The sequence below is a fragment of the Hermetia illucens genome, chromosome 2 (genome assembly GCF_905115235.1).
Source record: "Hermetia illucens chromosome 2, iHerIll2.2.curated.20191125, whole genome shotgun sequence".
In the NCBI taxonomy this organism is placed as follows: Eukaryota; Metazoa; Arthropoda; class Insecta; order Diptera; family Stratiomyidae; genus Hermetia; species Hermetia illucens.
In genome coordinates, this window is record NC_051850.1 from 120,025,861 (window position 1) to 120,044,716 (window position 18,856).

An 18,856-nucleotide genomic window follows, 5' to 3' on the forward strand; every position below is an offset into this window, starting at 1 on the left:
AGCTTGTTGTTCTCCTCTGTTTCGCCAAATACGAGCTCTACTATGGTGTTTTGCCCTTTTTTGGTGTCTTGAGTGGACAGCCCCCTTCGAATGCTGCTCTCATGTTAGTTGTGACCATCTGGATTGTTTTCTCAATTTCAGCAATAGATTTGATGCGTCTCTCAGGGATCGTAGTTCGGGCGTTCAGTTCTGTTTTGTACGCCTTACGTGGATTCCGAAATGGAGTGGGTGGAGGCGGGTGATCCGAGAGAGTGATACCGTTTGATACTCTCCACTCTCCGACAAGAGCCGCAATGTCAGGGGATGTCACGATGATGCCTGACCACGTTGAAGAAAGTGGGTTCATTTCCCAAATTGAGGATCTGCAATTCAGTCCTTCGCGTTGATGTTGGAATTTCCTCAGCATAAATGGTAGGCGTTAAAATCGCATCTTATTATCCCCATGTCGTTATTTTATTGGTTAGCTCTGATGAATGTTCCACGGCCAATTTCATTGATGTCTTGAGGGAAATAAGCAGAACACCATAGAATCTCGTTACCTAACTGTTGACTTTTTATGGTCAATTTAATCGTTGTTGTGTCGCCATCACATAGATCTTTAACCATCGCCATCACATAGGTCCGTAACTGACATAGCATGGAGGTCTTTTGAAACCATCATGCAGGAGCGGAGTCTACCACTTCCGGTTCACAAACGCCGATACTGAGGAAAGTTCCCGGTCTATCGACTCTTTCTCCTGCTTTGATGGCTAACAGCATCCGGACTGAGGTGTTGAGGTTTTTCTGGTTACTAAGTTGTGTCAGGGCATCATTATGCTTCTCTTCTGGAAGCCAGAGAAAACACTTTTTAAACGATAGCAGACTGGAACCCCTCTTCGGGGTCAGTCACGCACCCTCTCGCACATCGTTGAAGGAGGAGGAGTATTCTTTAAGTCATTCGTTCGTGCTTTAGTCGGCAAAATTTATCCGTAATATTTTACGGTATACATCTACCGATTCAGAGCGAAACATAATCCCTTGCGAGGATGCAGTCCTTGCAGCTAGGAGGAGTTTACTACTAAGCTGTTCGCACTGCTCAGTATCATAACCAGATGGATTGGTGTCAAAATACAATCGACTTCGACAACCCGCTTTTGTTTTGTGTTTTTAATTTTTTTATAGTTAGATGCCATTGCCTTTGTTTTACCAGGGAAAATATGTCGATCTGGACAGAGCCCCTTTTTGCCGAAACAAGGCTAGTTGAAACTGGGGGTCGTCTGTTATCCACCGTCCACGGCTACATATTAACCACTGTGACGCTCGACACGGAAGTCACACCTTGGCTTGTGGTTTTGATTATCATTTAGCTTCAGATATTACTTCTTGTTCCCTAGAGGATCCTCCTTACAGAGCTCCCTCATGACGACAAGGTCGAGCGAGTAACTGCTCAGTAGTACGGGCTTGGCTTGGCTGTTGGCCAGAATGGCAGAATACTCAGAAATCGTCAGGTTTCCAATCTCGACGCGGAAGTACCGTCGAAATACACGCAATACATTGGTCAAATCTGGAAGACCATACGACGCGGCTACGCTGTCTATATCCGAGAAAACTTGCTCACCGACTCCACAGATCATCTGCGATACGTCCGGGTTGACACAGCCTTGCAACACATCGCCGGTTCTCTACTCTGCCCCGGTTGGAAAGTCGTGAAACTGAGCTTGCATGTGGCGTAGTCCGTGGGGAATGCCCACGAAATACTTTGCCTGGGATATTACTGTTTCCAGAGGGCTTTGTTGTCCAACATCCAACAAGAGCCTCCTATCACTGTGAGTCCGGATGGACTCACATTGATAGGAGGTACAGGAGTACATTGAGGGCATCAGCTGGGTAGGATTGCACAATCTTATTAATACATGCACACGCGGTTCTTCGAATTCTATAAAATTTGATTCTATTGTACTTCTTGCTCAGCACCTACCACCACATAATAGAATCATACTTTAGGATAGGACGAACCACGGCTATATACATCCAGAGAACCATTCTCAGCCGAAGACCAAAGTTTTTGCAAAGATCTACTTGCAGATTTAGACGACTATACACACGTTTTTAATCCTCAATTCTATGGTGAGTGCAGTGAGGAGTGAGGAAGGAAACAATCTTTGTTTATTTAGCCGCGGGAAGTGTAATTCGCTTGTTTTGGTGATGAGTAGTATCAGCTTCGTTTTGGTTGGATTTATGCCGAGGCCACATCTTATAGCCCACAAACACATCTTTCCCAACGCTCCCTTCATGATTTGCTCCAGGGTTTCACCAAAACTTGACCAAATATCCTCCGGTTGATCCTCCTGGGATCTATGAAACTACAGTGAGATTTCGAAAAGTATCGAACTAAGGATCTCTGATCAGATATTCTCCAGTACTCTACCCTGAAAATCTCATTGTCGATTAGTAGGGTGATATCAAGGACCTGCTACCCCTGCGCTTTTTACACACCAATAAGTTTGTGTTAAGAATGAAGTCAAAGAAAGTCTCGCCTCTTTCGTTAATTTTCGAGCTGCCCCGAAGCGTATATGTTGCTTTGGCGTCGCAGAGCATCAACAGGTTAGCCTCCTTTGCTGCGATAGGGAATGCTAAATGTTGCACTTTTTTGGTGGAGTTAATCAACCGTGAGCCCTGTAAGACGAGAAGATATGCACGTTCTCTGCTCCCGCCTTTTCCAGGTTGACCACGATTAATTCGCCGTAATTCAGATCTAGCCACAGAAAAGTGTGTTTGCTTTTCCTGGCGAGGATACATGATCTGTGTCTGCTCCGATCAGCGTCTCTTGTGCTGTGGAATAAATTATAGTATTTGCTTTGGAGCCCTTTGATGGTTCGGTCGCCTCGAATACAGGGCTCCTGTACAAGTGCGACGTTGATATCTTCCTCTAGGAAGAAGACAAGCAGATTATCTGAAGTGCACATCGAGGGCTGCAGATTTGTCTGCGCTACCCTCAGCATGATCCAAGTCGTTTTTCGATTTCGTGGAGCGGAAATTTGCACTTTTGAACGTCGAGGTTTGGTCCTCGCATGTTATGGCATGGACCACCTGGGAGAAATCAAAGCAGGGGACGCGTCCTCCCAGTTCCCCCTTACCGTCCAGAAGATGCTCCGACAGGCTGGTCTCAACACTGGTCCACACCTCTAGCGCCAGTTTGCCACCAGCGGATTACCGGCCAGCGCCAACCCTAAGTGACTCCTGGCCAAGTCACTGAAGGGCTTCGCAGTTCGTGACTCGCCGGCCGGCTATTGCTGTTTTCAGGGGTTACTTGACTTCCGATTCCTTGCACACTCTGCTCCTTTTGTTTCTGTGCTCGACTTTATCTTGAGATTGATTGTGCTTGAAGGCTTCGCTCTCTGCTTGTATTGTATTCTTCGACAATCGCCTCGAATTTAGCGAGGGTTATTTTCATCCCGCTCGTCGACAGTACCGCCCTGTTCTTCGAAAGTTTGCATAGAATATTTATGGCCTTTTGATACTGGTTCTTAAAGATAATTCCAATGGACCTCCGCGCTGTGGGCTCCTTGTTTTTTCTTTTTCTTCTTCATCTATTGTCAATTTGTTTTTTTTTTTTAAGTGTCTTGGTCTCGCGAGTACTCTGCGAGTACCCTGGCTTGTCCGGCGACCAAATTAAGGGTCGAACTTGAGCTGATGGTGTCTAAGGTATTTAGAGTCTGCAAACTAGAAACCCAGCTCCCTCTTAGCGGCGCTTGTCTTGTGGCCCTATTGGAACCATTTCCAGTGCAGGAAGGACTATCCCCGGCTATTGTTTTGGTTCATCCCCCGCCAGTTACGCTTACCCCTAAAACATGACCGACAGTTGGATGAACTACTGCCAGTCCGGCCCGTCCGAGGACGGTTTCCAGCAACCATAATGGAAAGGGCGTGCGAGGGCTTGCATGATTATGCTACCTTAATCTAAAGCGTAATCATACCAGGCCGCTAATCGACTGGATGCCTCTAAAAGCATTTTTGACTTTCTGGTCCACTGGTGCTCTATGTATGATTTGGCAACAAGTACCACCCCATGTGTCACTCTCTCAAATACTCTCCTACTCTCTTAGCGGCACCCTTTATCATGAATGAGCTCCATTTAGGATCTCGCTATAACTTTAGATAATAAATTCTGCTTCCGCAGACACTAACTTGATATCAGCACATTGTGTACCTCGTGTTACTTTGACTATGCCTAATCATCCTTACCACTCTTCGACTCCTGCCCCACAGTTCAATCAGAATTGCCTGTTTTAATAAGAACTTGCCCCGTCTAGGGTACCCTAACTGTCTCCAACCTTTTTATCCCCCTCATCACCTTAAACTACGCAGAAACTCCCTTCGATATGTATACTGTCACTCTGAACTCTCTCTCTCTATCGGCCTAATGGACTGCTCTGGCTTTACTCTACGATTCCGAGGCTATGTCGCTGCTATAACTCATTACAACTAGGTCGGTTCCTATTGTAGCTTTAAGCGTAGGTTCACCTTTCTTCTCGTTTTTCTTCGTTAGCCTTTATCCCGTTCAGAAGCGGGGTCGGCTCGTCTTGATCGGTTGCACCATTTTGTTGCACCAAAGGCCTGATCTGGATGCAGTTGCGAGCCTTTCAAAAATTAACTGGGATGTTCAGATCAATCTGGGCAAGTGAATTGTCGTTAGCGCGAATTACGTGACCATACCATCGCCTTTCCAGAAATTTTTCCACGGTCGATGCAACCCCACATCGATTTCGGACATCCTCATTTCGGATGTGATCGTGGCATGTTACGTCACTAATCTAAAGCAAAGTTTTCGTTTCCATTATCGCGAGGTGCCATTCATTGTCTTTGATAGTCGGCGAACATTCAAAACCATAGAGATTGACAGGACGGACGACAATTCGCTAAATTTTCGACTTGAGACGTTCGTTGATACGCCGATCACAAAGAACGCTGGTTGTGCAACCCTACTTCATCCAAGTTGTGTTAATGCGTGAAGCAATCTCATAACACATCCCTTGTTTGCATTGATTCGAGATATTTAAATCGCTCGGTTCTGGGTACTGCCACTGGCAGTGATAGTCTGTGCTAGCCTGTTTCATTAGGTCGTCAAAAATTCTTTTTTATTCAATTTCAATTTGATGCCGTTTTGCCGTGTTGCATGAGACGATCATTCCATTTTTGAACATGTTGCTTGAGATGATTTGTCCGAGAGGAGGAGCGGTGAGAGGGCGCTTCATTGATGAACTCGGGCAGAGGTACAGTACGGAACGATTTGATACGTCGGCCACACTTCGAACTTTAATCTATGTGTTACCGCAGCGCATACCAAATGAGTTCATGTGACACACACTTTAGATCCAGAAATACAATGTAAAGTGGGCGATGGTTTTCATGGTGTTGTGAATTGTATAATCAGCTGACATAATGGTAAGCTTCTTCAGCCGGTCATCAAATCAAATCAGACATGACAATGCCATATTCAGCGTGTAGGCTACAGAATTTGATAGCCACTTTTACCGCGTTTGCGTTTTATGTTGTGTCGCAGCTTCTGGCACCACATCATCGAATTTCTTGTAGAGTGCAAATATTAATGCGCCTTTTCTGAAGGGCTCTTGAGAGTTTCTCCGTCTTTCCATTGAGGGTGCCAATATTTACATTTGTTGTGCTTGGAGGAATTTATTTGTGTCCTGTGGCCGTCCATGCGTCAAGAACCCTTGCCCATTTTTCGGCAGAACCGGAGCCCGCCGTGCCGCGTTAACTGAGGTGAATGGCCTAGCATTTCTGCGAGGCTTTGGATACTCAAGACAAGATTTTTGTTTTTAATGACATTGGATGCATTTTTTGGTCGGCCTGTCGCGGGACTTTTTACCAAGAGAGGACAGTAACTCCAACTGTACTTAATTTATTTCCTTCGCTGATCTCAGCATTTTCTTTTTGTTTTACTGAGGATAGTACAAGGTGTCTTGCTTCAAATCCTCCTCCTTTATCTGGGCTTGGGACCAGCTTGCTATACAAAAAACATAGCGGAGTCGTCTTCTCCTTCTAAAACCAATATTCAATTGGATTTGCCCGTATATTGTCTTCTTTAAATAAAAATAAAATAGAATTATTACATCCGTTGTGGTTTACAACTAAGTGTTGAATTATACTAATTTTGTGCGTAGAAATTTGGTGGAAACTCTCTGATTAGAATATAAATTTGAAGTATTCAAATCAGTACATTTTTATGACTTTTTCTTTCAGACGAAATGGAACACTATCCGTGATAACTCAGGATTCTATGACTGTGGACGATATTGACTCCTTACTGAAAGAAACTGAGCACAATGGCTACCCAGTCGTAGTGTCCAAAGAAAGTCAATATTTAGTAGGATTTGTACTTCGACGAGATCTGAATTTAGCGATTGGTAAGCATGGATTTACCTTGAAAAATAAACAAAATAAATAAAAATAATTCAGAAATGCTCACAAAACTTATATAATATTTGCAGCTAATGCAAAACGCATGATAGATGGAATAAGTGGCCAATCAATAGTTTTATTTACATCAGTATCACCTGTTCAGAATCTTGGTCCTCCACCTCTTAAATTGAAAATGATATTAGACATGGCGCCAATAACTGTCACCGATCAAACTCCGATGGAAACTGTTGTCGATATGTTTAGGAAATTAGGTCTACGCCAAACTTTAGTTACACATAATGGGTGAGTTTTGAAATTACCAAGTAGAGAAAATCTTCCGATAACTAGTGGTATTCTATTGAGAGGATAAAAACGGAGCTGTTGTATACGCTTGCTTTTCATTTTAGCCTCTTTATGTTTCGAAACTGTAACTTTTTCTCTCTTTAGACGATTGCTGGGTGTGATCACGAAGAAAGATGTATTACGACATGTGAAACAAATGGATAACGAAGATCCAAGCACTGTTTTATTCAATTAATGGCTGATCAATGGAGCGCAGTGCGCACTAGAGCACTTTCATCAATGGCAACAAAGCAAAAGATTATTATTTATTTATGTAGCCCAAATTGTTTACTTTTTACATTAGTCTAATTGTATTATTATCATTGTGTCTATTTTATATATTATTATACATTACATTGTTATTATCTGTCCAAAATGTTTTATATATTCAGAATTAAGAGCAAATAGAATGAATGTACTAATCCTTTCCAGAGTGATATTATCTGTATTCAATTGACTACTTATTTTTCTGACCTTTTTCAATTTGCATGTTAGAATTTGCTCAGGTTAAAATGATATCCGCACTCGCGGAGATGTGTTTAATGAAACGAAAACATGCAGCCAGTATACCCAGCATTAAGGCGAATTTCTGTAGCCCTAGAATAGGAAGGCATGAGCAAAAGGAACTAGGGAGAAGTTCCAAAACCTGTTTTCCGACTGAAAATTCTTTCCGACTGATTGTACCGGAGAAAGCATCTGTTTTGGCGAAAGCCACATAGAATATTTGCTGTATTTTTTTCATTTTCGCGAATCTCAGTTGTATCAATCTTAATTTGACGCGTCAAACGAATTTTAGAATGGAAAACACTCGATTATTGAGATATATGTTAGGCTATTGCTTGAGTTGTAAATGATCGATTTGGTATGAAAAATATAAAGAATAAAGTAAAGTATTTATTCAATTGTAACATATGGAGATATAATAAAAAAGATATAAATAATCGTATAATCATGTTTCAATTAAAACTGTTTGTACTTGTGCCCCAAAACTAAACTTGTAGTAAATAGTAGCAAATCGGGACGGTTGAGAAATTTATGAGCATTGTCATTCCTCGTTGTATTTTCCTTCCCATGTAGGTCGTCATTGTTGAGAAATGTTCATCATTTTCAATCGCTCTTCCTGATTGGAATATTCGTCGTGATGAGCTAACACATAAGGCAATGGAGAACATCTGAGAAGCTGAAGCTTGAATATTTGAATTGTTGAGAGAGGTTCGACCCAGCGATTATGTCAGTGGGTTGCGGAAGTGCTGAGTGTGCTGTTGGCATACTGCGTCCAGAAGATGACTCCAGTGCTTATCTTGGTCTATGGTGATGCAGTAGGATGTTCAGGGAATAGGCTGTCGACTTATTTTTATTTCATGACTTGTCGTTCATAATTTTGCAGTGATTCAATCAATCAAAATGTAGTGGAGAGGACACTACCATATCAACAAACACTATTTGCCTGGGCAAAAAGAGAGTGTAATATAAAAAAGTTTTTAAGGAACGAAAAATAAAATGTGGTATACGCAAAACGCTTGACTATGATGACTCTCTTAGGTCACCAATCTTCTAAAAGATAAAAACCACGGGATTGTGATCTGGTTACTACACCCCCTTCCAAGTGCCGTAGTGTCACAAATATCATTTATGGTGTCATTGGGGATCAAAGTCAGGTATTTCTTTGTGTGCCTCGGGTAATGTTGGTTTCGAATCAGTCCACCAACACATCAGTCTCGTGTCCCTTGATATTGAAGCGGTAAACGTTGTCACTTCGACGTCGGACAATTGATAAAGATCCTTTGTATAACTGATACGAAGGTCTTTTCACATGATCAAATTGAGAACCGCAGTCAATAGAGGACCTGGAGATGAAGCATCAACTAATGATCTTCACAACCACCTGAAGAACGTTATCATGGATACGGCCACAAATATACTTGGCCCCAGCCGCAAAAGGAGTCGGAACGGCTGGTTTGACGATGAATGTAAGCTAGCAACGGAACGGAAGAATGCCGCATACCGAGTAATGTTGCATTCTCAAAGAACGCGGGCACGCGCAGAGACTTATCACGAACTCCGTCGAGCGGAGAAGCGACTTCACAGACGGAAAAAGGAAGCCTGGGAGAACCAACAAGTCTGTGAACTAGAAAAGTACAGGGAGCAATCGCACCAGGCGCGGAAGTTTTACCAACAAGTCAGCAGGATGAAGCCTTATACACCTCGATGCTCATCCTGCCGAGACAAAGAGGGAAATCTGATTTCCGACAGAATGGGCATATTAGAGCGATGGGTTGAGTACTTTGATGAGCTACTGAACAACCAGAACATCGGCGAGTTGGAGGTCCCGCCAACTGAAGACGACGGACAAATACTGCCACCACCAAGTTTAGGAGAAACAGTCCGTGCAATTCATCGGCTAAAAAATCATAAGTCGCCAGGAGCCGATGGAATTACAGCCGAATTGGTTAAATATGGAGGCGACCAGTTACACCAAGTGGTTCATCAACTTGTGCTCAAGGTATGGGACAGCGAATCAATGCCTGACGATTGGTAACGAGGCATAATCTGTCTCATACATAAAAAGGGAGATATCACACAGTGCAGCAATTATAGAGGTATCACGTTGCTGAGTACCATCTATAAGATATTCTCCACTATCTTGCTAGGCCGGATAGCCCCATACGTGCAGAACATCATTGGCCCATACCAAAGAGGCTTCACTCCAGGCAAATCAGCAACAGATCAGATTTTCTCTCTGCGGCAGGCGATGGAAAAACTGTTGGAATATGGACAACAGTTGCACCATCTGTTCATCGACTTTAAAGCCGCCTATGATAGCATAGCCAGGATAAAACTGTACACGGCCATGAGAGAATTCGGTATCCCGACGAAATTAATAAGACTGACTAGGCTGACCCTAACCAATGTGCGAGGCCAGATAAAAGCATCAGGATCACTCTCAAGACCATTCGACATCAACAACGGTCTACGACAAGGGGATGCGCTATCATGCGTCCTCTTTAACCTGGCCCTCGAGAAGGTGATCCGTGATGCTGAGGTGAATGCAAGAGGTACGATCCTCTTCAAGTCCACCCAACTACTGGCTTATGCTGACGATATCGACATCATGGGAAGAACCACCCGAGACGTACAAACTGCCTTCATCCAGATCGAGCTGGCGGCGCGAGATCTTGGGCTGCACATCAATGAAGGCAAGACAAAATACATGGTGGCAACGTCAACACCGAAGACGAATCAACCAACAACATCAAACCGCACTGGTCAAACACAAGCACGAACAAGAATAAGGATAGGGGAATACAACTTTGAGACCGTTGACAATTTCTCCTATCTAGGGTCGAAAATCACAACCGATAACAACTACGATGATGAAATCCGCGCACGGTTGTTGTCAGCCAACAGAGCCTTCAGCTTACAAAGACTGTTCCGCTCGAAACGTCTCACCATAAGGTCAAAGCTCTTACTGTACAAGATTATGATCTTGCCAGTCCTCATGTATTCCTCGGAAACTTGGGTTCTTAGCAAGAAAAATTGCGAACTCTTGGCCGCGTTCGAGAGAAGAATCCCTACATGAGGATGGACGATTCCGTAGCCTACACAATGACGAAATCTATGAGCGATACCATGACCGTCCGGTTGTGGATAAAATCCGGCTCAATAGGTTACGGTGGGCGGGTCACTTAATCCGTATGGATGAAGATGATCCCACCCGGAAAGTCTATAAGGGCAATATCTATGGTAGGAAAAGAAGACGAGGCAGACCCTGCCTAAGATGGAGCGATGGCGTGGGCCAGGACGCCAGACAGCTTTTAGGGATATCGAATTGGTGGACCTCGGCGCAAAACCGGGATGTCTGGAGTTCCTTATTAAGGCAGGCCTAGACCGGATACCGGTTGTTGCGCCGTTGATGATGATGATGATGATGAAATTGAGAACATTCGTAGCTTGTATGTAACAGTCCTTGGTCGATTGTGAGGTGCAGACGCCTGCCGTTGTACTTCCCTGTTGTGTTCACATATTCCAAAAAGTGTTGTGGGTTCTGAGCTGTTTCCTCCTCCATGAAAAAATCGCTTGGTAGTTTGAGGGTCGCCCCATACAGTAGCTCAGCAGTTAAAGTTCCGATGTAGAACGAGGAGTACTTTGACCTAATACTTCGTTGCCGCAGTTCGCTTGATTCCGTATCCGATCATATTGATCATGAGCCGAGCTGCAAACCGTGTCCGGTTGTTATTGTTGGAGTGCTGAACTGTATCACCCACATTCCAAAGAATGCGTCCACAAGTCTGCTCGCAGAAGTTTTCTTCATGGGAATCGCCTCCGGGCAACAGATGAAGCGGTTCCACTCTCGACTCTCTTTCGTACACTGAATGAGGTCGATGTGGATCAGATAAAATCATTCATCCGCCATGGGCATATGTTGTGAGATTCATCTACTGCAGTTCCATGTATCGAATTAAACACCTTGCTGCTGAGTGTCCCTGAGAGTCAAGTTTTGTATGTAGAAACATCGTAAAATATGCACTATGTGATGTTTCAAAACAAGGAAACCAGGATTTTATAAACATTCTTTCAACTCAGTTACTTGAACTACTGGCAAGGTGTCAGCTGTGGAGATGTCTACACTCGAAGCATGCAGAATCCCCGTTGGGAGCTGCCTCAGTGATCTCAGTGATGTTTTCTCTGTAAGAATGGAAGAACTAGGCGTTTATGATCTGGGCAAATAGTGGTGTTAATATTTCAGGACATTGTAAATTAGCAATAGTTCCCTACTGTGTGTGTTGCAACCCGCCTGTGTGGTGTTTATTTTTTGGAATAAAAAATAACCGAGTAGCCGACGTTAATCAACTAGCCGCTCCAAGACAGCATTATTAGCATTGTCATCTGCAGAAATGTATTATGGCGAGCAAAAAGAGTAACTCAATTAATGTTTCCGTGGGTTGTACTTTTCATCTTCTGAAATTTAAACTTTCCGCGCACTTTATCAAGGGTCAGCAATTTGTAGTCACTACATTCTGTGGTCCTTATCTTTTGGAAGATTGTAACCTAACAAAGAAAAACGCTCTATGTTATATATTTTATTTCTCGGTTGTGGGTTGAGGCTTATGAATATATTGGAACATAAAAAACCCTCGAATAGGGACTGACTTCAAGCCTAAGACTATCGAACACGGATTATGGTGGTTTCTGGAATATGAATACGCTTCTCGGCAAAGGGTCTCCAGAATGTTCGCTTTCTCCATCTAGAGCGATATAAACTGGACGTTGTGGGCCTAAGTGAATTAAGATAGCGGGAGTTTGGAAAATACAACTCTTCCTCTTACCACACTAATTGCAATGTGGTTTTGTAGGCAGGTAGGTAGGTTAAGTAGCATAACATTTAGAGAAGGACGCTTACTATGATAATTACATACAGTGAAGGAAACGCTTCTTAAAGGTGATGTTTTGATTTTGGGGGATGATCTGGATCCCAAGATGAGCTCTGACAATACCTTACTCGGACATGTGATGGAGTAATACAGTCTGGAAGGTTTGTGGAATTCTGCAGCTTCCACTGCCTCGTCATCGGTGTCATGTTGTTCGAACATACAACATACCATAAGAGCAGTTGGGTTCCAACTAACCGACACCGTACGAACAATCAAATTAACCAATTTACGATCAGTAGTAGATATAGGAGTTGTCTCCAAGATGTGCGTAACCAGAGACGCGCTGACACCGACCAAGAAAGAGATTACCATCAGACAGTCGCTTACGTTCGCTTGCGTGTTTCGCCCGCCGCTTTTCGCAGGGTTGGAGAGCTGACATCTTGCATGTTCAATGGTGTGACGTGCTGGAGCTTCGATAACGTGTGAAATCTCGGGAAGTTGAGTGTAGGGTGCATCATCTCACAGAGGAATCTGTTATTGCGCTGATCAGGGAAGTGGAGCATGCCTTAGATCGCAATGATTTCAGAACTGTATACGGCATCACAAACCGTTCGCTGGTCCGATGGTGACGAGCAGCTGAAGAGTTGGAAATAACTGTAAAATACTGTAAAACTTATCCACATTATCATTGTTTACTACGTAATATTTTCTCCCATATACTGTACATTCATATGTATCTAAAAGTACAGGCCTACTAAGTATATGTAAATTTTGTATAAAATAGGAAACATGAATTGAGAAATATATAGTTGGTCAGAACTATCAAAGGTAATCACGACGTGTTTAATTCTTGTGGAGTTCAACAATTGCTGCTCCCGAAATCACACTACGTGTTTCTTGTGGAGTTTAAGCAATTGCTGCTCCCAAAATCACACTACGTGTTTCTTGTGGAGTTTAAGCAATTGCTGCTTCCAAAGTCGGTTAGCCTGGAGTTTGGCACTTTAGCTGCTCCGACTTTCCATAAACTATAATAGAGAGAAGGTAGTGGACTGGCAACATCACATAATATTTCACCACAGTCCTTAGCCGTGTGGATAAAATGGATACTCGCCGTTACATGCAGATACGGACTATTCAAAGCAGAAGATAAATTATCGAGAATTCTACCCTGATCTGATTCAGGTACTCATTCACAGCTGAGGCGACTGGTCCAGTTACGATAGCAAATCTCTCTGCCACCAGTGAAACCTCAGAAATTAAATATCATTATAGCCTACACCATTATATTATAAATTGGCCTTCAACATCATATTACATTGGTGAATGCTACAAAAATTACGGTTGTATAAAACTAGCCCGAATATAAAATAATGATTTAAGAATAGTGATGAATAATTGGAAAACATCGAGAGAGAGAGAGGTGTGCGATATATCAAGCTGACCGTCGAAGCCTATTGTAGTTTCACTGAATCCGTTGCAGGCAAATAAAGGTTTTAAATCAGACTTGATACGTTCTTAAAATTTACATTGCATCACTATACTGACGACATTAAATTGTAAGATTAAAATGAGAGGTTGGGTAAAATCTCTCTCATCTTCTTCTTTTTCTTCAACTTTTGTCTCATTCGGCTCGTCGACTCATCGTGATCGGTGGCGCTATTTTGTTTAATCGAAAGCCTGATCTGGATGCAATCGCGAGGCTTTCAAATCTCCATCAAGCCACCATTGTTTCGGATGGATTTTTGGTCTTTTACCATCGACTTTGATGTTTAGACCAATCTTGGCAAGTGAATTCTCGTTAGTGCGAATTAGATGATTATACCATCGAAGATGCCTCTTTCGCAATTTTTCCCATGATCGGGGCAATTCCATCGCGTGTGTCATGTGGCTAGTCCAACGCAACATCTTCTTCTCCATTACCACAGGACGCTGTTCATTTTCTTTTGTAATCGGCCAACACTCAGAACCATAGAGGGCGAGAGAGATTTGAGACGTTCGTTGATACGTTGGTCACAAAGAACACCAGTTGCGGGAACGCTACTTCATCCAGGTTGCGCTAATCCGTGAAGCAATTTCGTAACGCAGGTCTCCTGGCTGCTAGCATTGACCCGATATATTTAAATCGCTCAGTTCTGGGCAGGTCACTGTCATTGAGGGTAATTGTTCCTGTTTCATGGGGACCGGTCGTCAAAAATTAAGTTTTATTCAGATTCAATCCGAGACCGTGTCGCATGAGGCGATCATTCCATTGGGTGAAATTTCGCATAAAGACAATTATTCGGGAAAATAATAATAACAACCGCTGGCGCAACAATTCAATTGGTTCAGGGCTTTGAAGTACTGTAACGACACTCTACAGTGATTATTACTTCTGCCATAATTTGACTCAAGTACTCATTCACAGCTGAGTTGACTGGTATTCGACATCCAGCCATGGTGCAAATCCTTTTGACACCAGCCCGATTTGGACTGTAACCTTCTGCTAATATAGCCTAGCACTCTAATTACAGAACCAAATGGATGCGGGGAAAAGACACCTGTAATGAAAAATATACTTCTATGAAAGTATCTTAGGGTTTAATGTGAGAATCCGGGCTTGGCCCACGGTTTTCTTCGGATACGAGTTGGTTTGGGGACCATAATCAAAGCTGAGTGATTTATGCTGAATGCAGGTTCAGCATTCAACTCAGTAGATGTGAAACTTATCTAACATATTGCAAGTAACAACACAACAGAGTTGATCACAATAGATCCTATCTAGCTCTGCTTTCTAAGTAAGAACATTCGATCTAACAGCCGGACTATACATTTGGATATAAAAATTCGTCACCTTTGCAATTTCTACAATAGTCTGAAAGGTTATCGCATTCAACTCTGTACAGCGGGGTAAGTATACAAACAAACACAAATATTCATGGCGCATTTAGGATTCGAATACGCGGCAACGCTCAATGCACTCCGGTCCATTTAAATTGTCTTTCGATTAGTAGTCCATTTCTTTTATTGATGCAAACATTCACAGATTCCTTTCTGGTTTTCAGTAATCAATTTTGGTTTATCTTCACAAAGAAAAACGTAAGAGATATTGCAGTCGAAAGGGCTAAGTAACATCTAGTTCTTCCGAAAATATTTGTATGTAAGAAGACTCCCAAATTTCTCCTACTCATTCACAATTACTGCATTCTAATATGAGCCATATTCACGATTTGATTGTCGATTGTCTATATTGCATTGGGTTATCATTAAAAGTGTTTATTATTAAGGTTTTGTTTGCAAAACTGTCTGTCTGTCACACACACTTTTCTCAGAAACGGCTACACCGATTGACACAAAATTTGCGCGATGATTTCTTTAACGGACTCATTCTCGGAACCTACCCAACCGAAAAATTTGAAAAATCATGAATCTGCTTCTCTATGGTATCCAGGCCTCAAAATACTCTCCATATCGATATCTGTTCAAATTAAGTTAATAATAGTGTACTACTTATATTAGTATAGAGCATGAGCACACAGCGAGGGCCTATCTCAAAAAGCCACTGTGAGTGAAATCCCGAATTACGTGATCAACAAGTCCTCAACGATGTTTGCAGAAGAAAAGCAAGTGCCATAAAACCAAACTTCCGGGCGGGAAATATAGTGATTGATGTCGAAGGAGTTATTAAATTGATTGGGAGTGATGTGAGAGGGGAAATAAGATACGAAGTTGTTAAAGTGTTAGCAATAAGCAAGCACAGATAAGCCGCGTAGAACCGCAGAGAAGCCCAGATCGTTAAGAGCCTCAAAGAAAAACCTGTCTATTATCTGAAGGCTGGTAAAGGCAATTCCATAGTAATTATGGACAAGCAACAATAGGAAGACCTTGTAATGGAAAAACTCACAGGAAGGAATTATTTTGAATTTCGAAACGACCCCTTGCTGACTTCCATCAAAATGGTGGCGAAAACTTTGAAAGAATGCGCCCTGGTTGTGTCTAATCCGTCTCAATTACGCATGCCTAATCCTTCCTTGGCAAGAGTTAGATGTCAACCTAACATACACAAGGAGGGCAATGAGATGCGGGAAATTATAGCAGACTATAATGGCTAGTTAATGAATGTCAAAAACTGGGACCCACCAACGGAAAACATGGGCTTATAAATTCTCAAGTGTTTAATAGACTACAGGATATGGCCGCCCTCCCCCCCTATCTGAAGATGATTGCCTTTGTTTCCTACGGCGTGAAGGCTATGTTTCCGAACACACCCGTGAAAAAAGCCCTGGCAAAATTCGAAGAATGGCTCCTACAGTTTGGCAATTCTATTAACTGGAAAAAGAAAGGTGGGCAATACACAAAATTGGCAGCTCTGTGTGTGAACGACACCTCCGCGACACCGATAAGAGGGAAATGGATGCCGCAATAACCGCAGTCAACAGAGGTCCTGGAGATGAAGTATCAACAAATGATCTTCACAACTACCTGAAGAACGTTATCATTGATACGGCCACAACACATACTTGGCCCCAGCCGCAAAAGGAGTCGGAACGGCTGGTTTAACGATGAATGTAAGCTAGCAACGGAATGGAAGAATGCCGCATACCGAGTAATGTTGCATTCTCAAAGAACGTGGGCACGCGAAGAGACTTATCACGAACTCGATCGAGCGGAGAAGCGACTTCGCAGACGGAAAAAGGAAGCCTGGGAGGACCAACAAGTCTGTGAACTAGAAAAGTACAGGGAGCAACCGCACCAGGCACGCAAGTTTTACCAACAAGTCAGCAGGACGAAGCCTTATACTGCCGAGACAAAGAGGGAAATCTGATTTCCGACAAAATGGGCATATTGGAGCGATGGGTTGAGTACTTTGACAGAACAACTAGAACATCGGCGAGTTGGAGGTCCCACCAACTAAAGACTACGGACAAATACTGCAACCACCAAATTTACAATTGGTTAAATATGGAGGCGACCAGTTACACCATGTGGTTGATCAACTTGTGTTCAAGGTGTGGGACAGCGAATCAATGCCTGACGATTGGCAACGAGGCGTTATCTGTCTCATACATAAAAAGGGAGATATCACACAGTGCAGCAATTATAGAGGTATCACGTTGCTGAGTACCATCTATAAGATATTCTCCGGTATCTTGCTAGGCCGGATAGACCCATACGCTCAGAACTTCATTGGCCCATATCAAAGAGACTTCACTCCAGGCAAATCAGCAACAGATCAGATTTCTCTCTGCGGGGAGCGATGGAAAAACTGTTGGAATATGGACACCAGCTGCACTATTTATTCATCGACTTTAAAGCTGCCTATGATAGCATTGCCAGGGTAAAACTGGACACGGCCATGAGAGAATTCGGTATACCGACGAAATTGATAAGACTGACTAGGCTGACCCTGACCAATGTGCGAGGTCAGATAAAAGCAGTAGGATCACTCTCAAGACCATTCGACATCAGCAACGGTCTACGACAAGGGGATGCCCTGTCATGCGTCCTCTTTAACCTGGCCCTCGAGAAAGTGATCCGTGATGCTGAGGTAAATGCAAGAGGTACGATTCTCTTTAAGTCCACCCAACTACTGGCCTACGCTGACAATATCGACATCATGGGAAGAACCACCCGAGACGTACAAACTGCCTTCATCCAGATCGAGCAGGCGGTAATCGGCGCGAGATCTTGGGCTGCACATCAATGGCAAGACAAAATATATGGTGGCAACGTCAGCACCGAAAACTGCACTGGTCAAACGGGAGGAATAAAGATAGGAGAATATAACTTTGAGACCGTTGATAATTTCTCTTATCTAGGGTCGAAAATCACAACCGATAATAGCTACGTTGATGAAATCCACGCACGGTTGTTGTCAGCCAACAGAGCCTATTTCAGCTTACAAAGACTGTTCCGCTCGAAACGTCTCACCATAGGGTCAAAGCTCTTACTGTACAAGAGAATGATCTTGTTAGTCCTCATGTATTCCTCGGAAACTTGGGTTCTTAGCAAGAAAAATTGCGAACTCTGGCCGCGTTCGAGAGAAGAATCCTCCGAAGAATTTTTGCCCCTACATGAGGATGGACGATTCCATAGCCTACATAACGACGAAATCTATGGGCGATACTATGACCGTCAAGTTGTGGATAAAATCCGGCTTAATAGGTTACGGTGGGCGGGTCACCTAATCCGTATGGATGAGAATGATCCCACCCGGAAAGTCTATTAAGGCAATATCTATGGCAGAAAAAGAAGACGAGGCAGACCCTGCCTAAGATGGAGCGATGGCATGGGTCAGGACGCCATACAGCTATTAGGGATTTTTAGGGATATCGGATTGGTGGAACTCGGCGCAAAACGGGGATGTCTGGAATTCCTTATTAAGGCAGGCCTAGACCGGATACCGGTAATTGCTCCGTTGATGATGATGATATGTTGGAATTACCTGGTTTGCGTGCAAAGCGGTCCACAAGCAAAGGCAGGCCTCTTCAAAGAGATCACTTTCAACCAAATTGACTACGTCTTGAACACCGCCACTTCTCACCTTTGATGAATGAGGGGGGGGGGGGGGCAATATAGTTTTGAATCACTCTTGAATACTGAAGCCATCCATAACGCCTATAGCGGGGAAATAGATGCCATAACCACAGTTAATAGAGGTGCTGGATATGAAGAATCAACAACAGCCCAACACCCAACACCCAACACCTATCACGAACTCCGTCCAGTGGAGAAGCAACTTTACGGACAGAAAAAGAAAGCCTTAA

At 43.2% G+C, this 18,856-nt stretch overlaps 1 protein-coding gene across 5 annotated transcripts in view; it reads left to right on the top strand.

The window, feature by feature from the left end:
* The window catches only part of LOC119648007 (H(+)/Cl(-) exchange transporter 5), a 39,296-nt gene extending 31,609 nt beyond the window's left edge, over window positions 1–7,687 (top strand). For 4 of the 5 annotated variants that reach the window (XM_038049404.1, XM_038049405.1, XM_038049406.1 and 1 more), the window contains 3 exons: window positions 6,241–6,404; window positions 6,489–6,702; window positions 6,847–6,988. In XM_038049404.1, the coding sequence (XP_037905332.1) occupies window positions 6,241–6,404; window positions 6,489–6,702; window positions 6,847–6,937 (469 nt within the window). In that variant the 3' untranslated portion in view covers window positions 6,938–6,988. Of the gene's footprint in view, window positions 1–6,240; window positions 6,405–6,488; window positions 6,703–6,846 lie in introns of all 5 variants that reach the window. The other variant, XM_038049403.1, reaches the window with a different exon arrangement.
* Window positions 7,688–18,856: the final 11,169 nt, after the last annotated feature.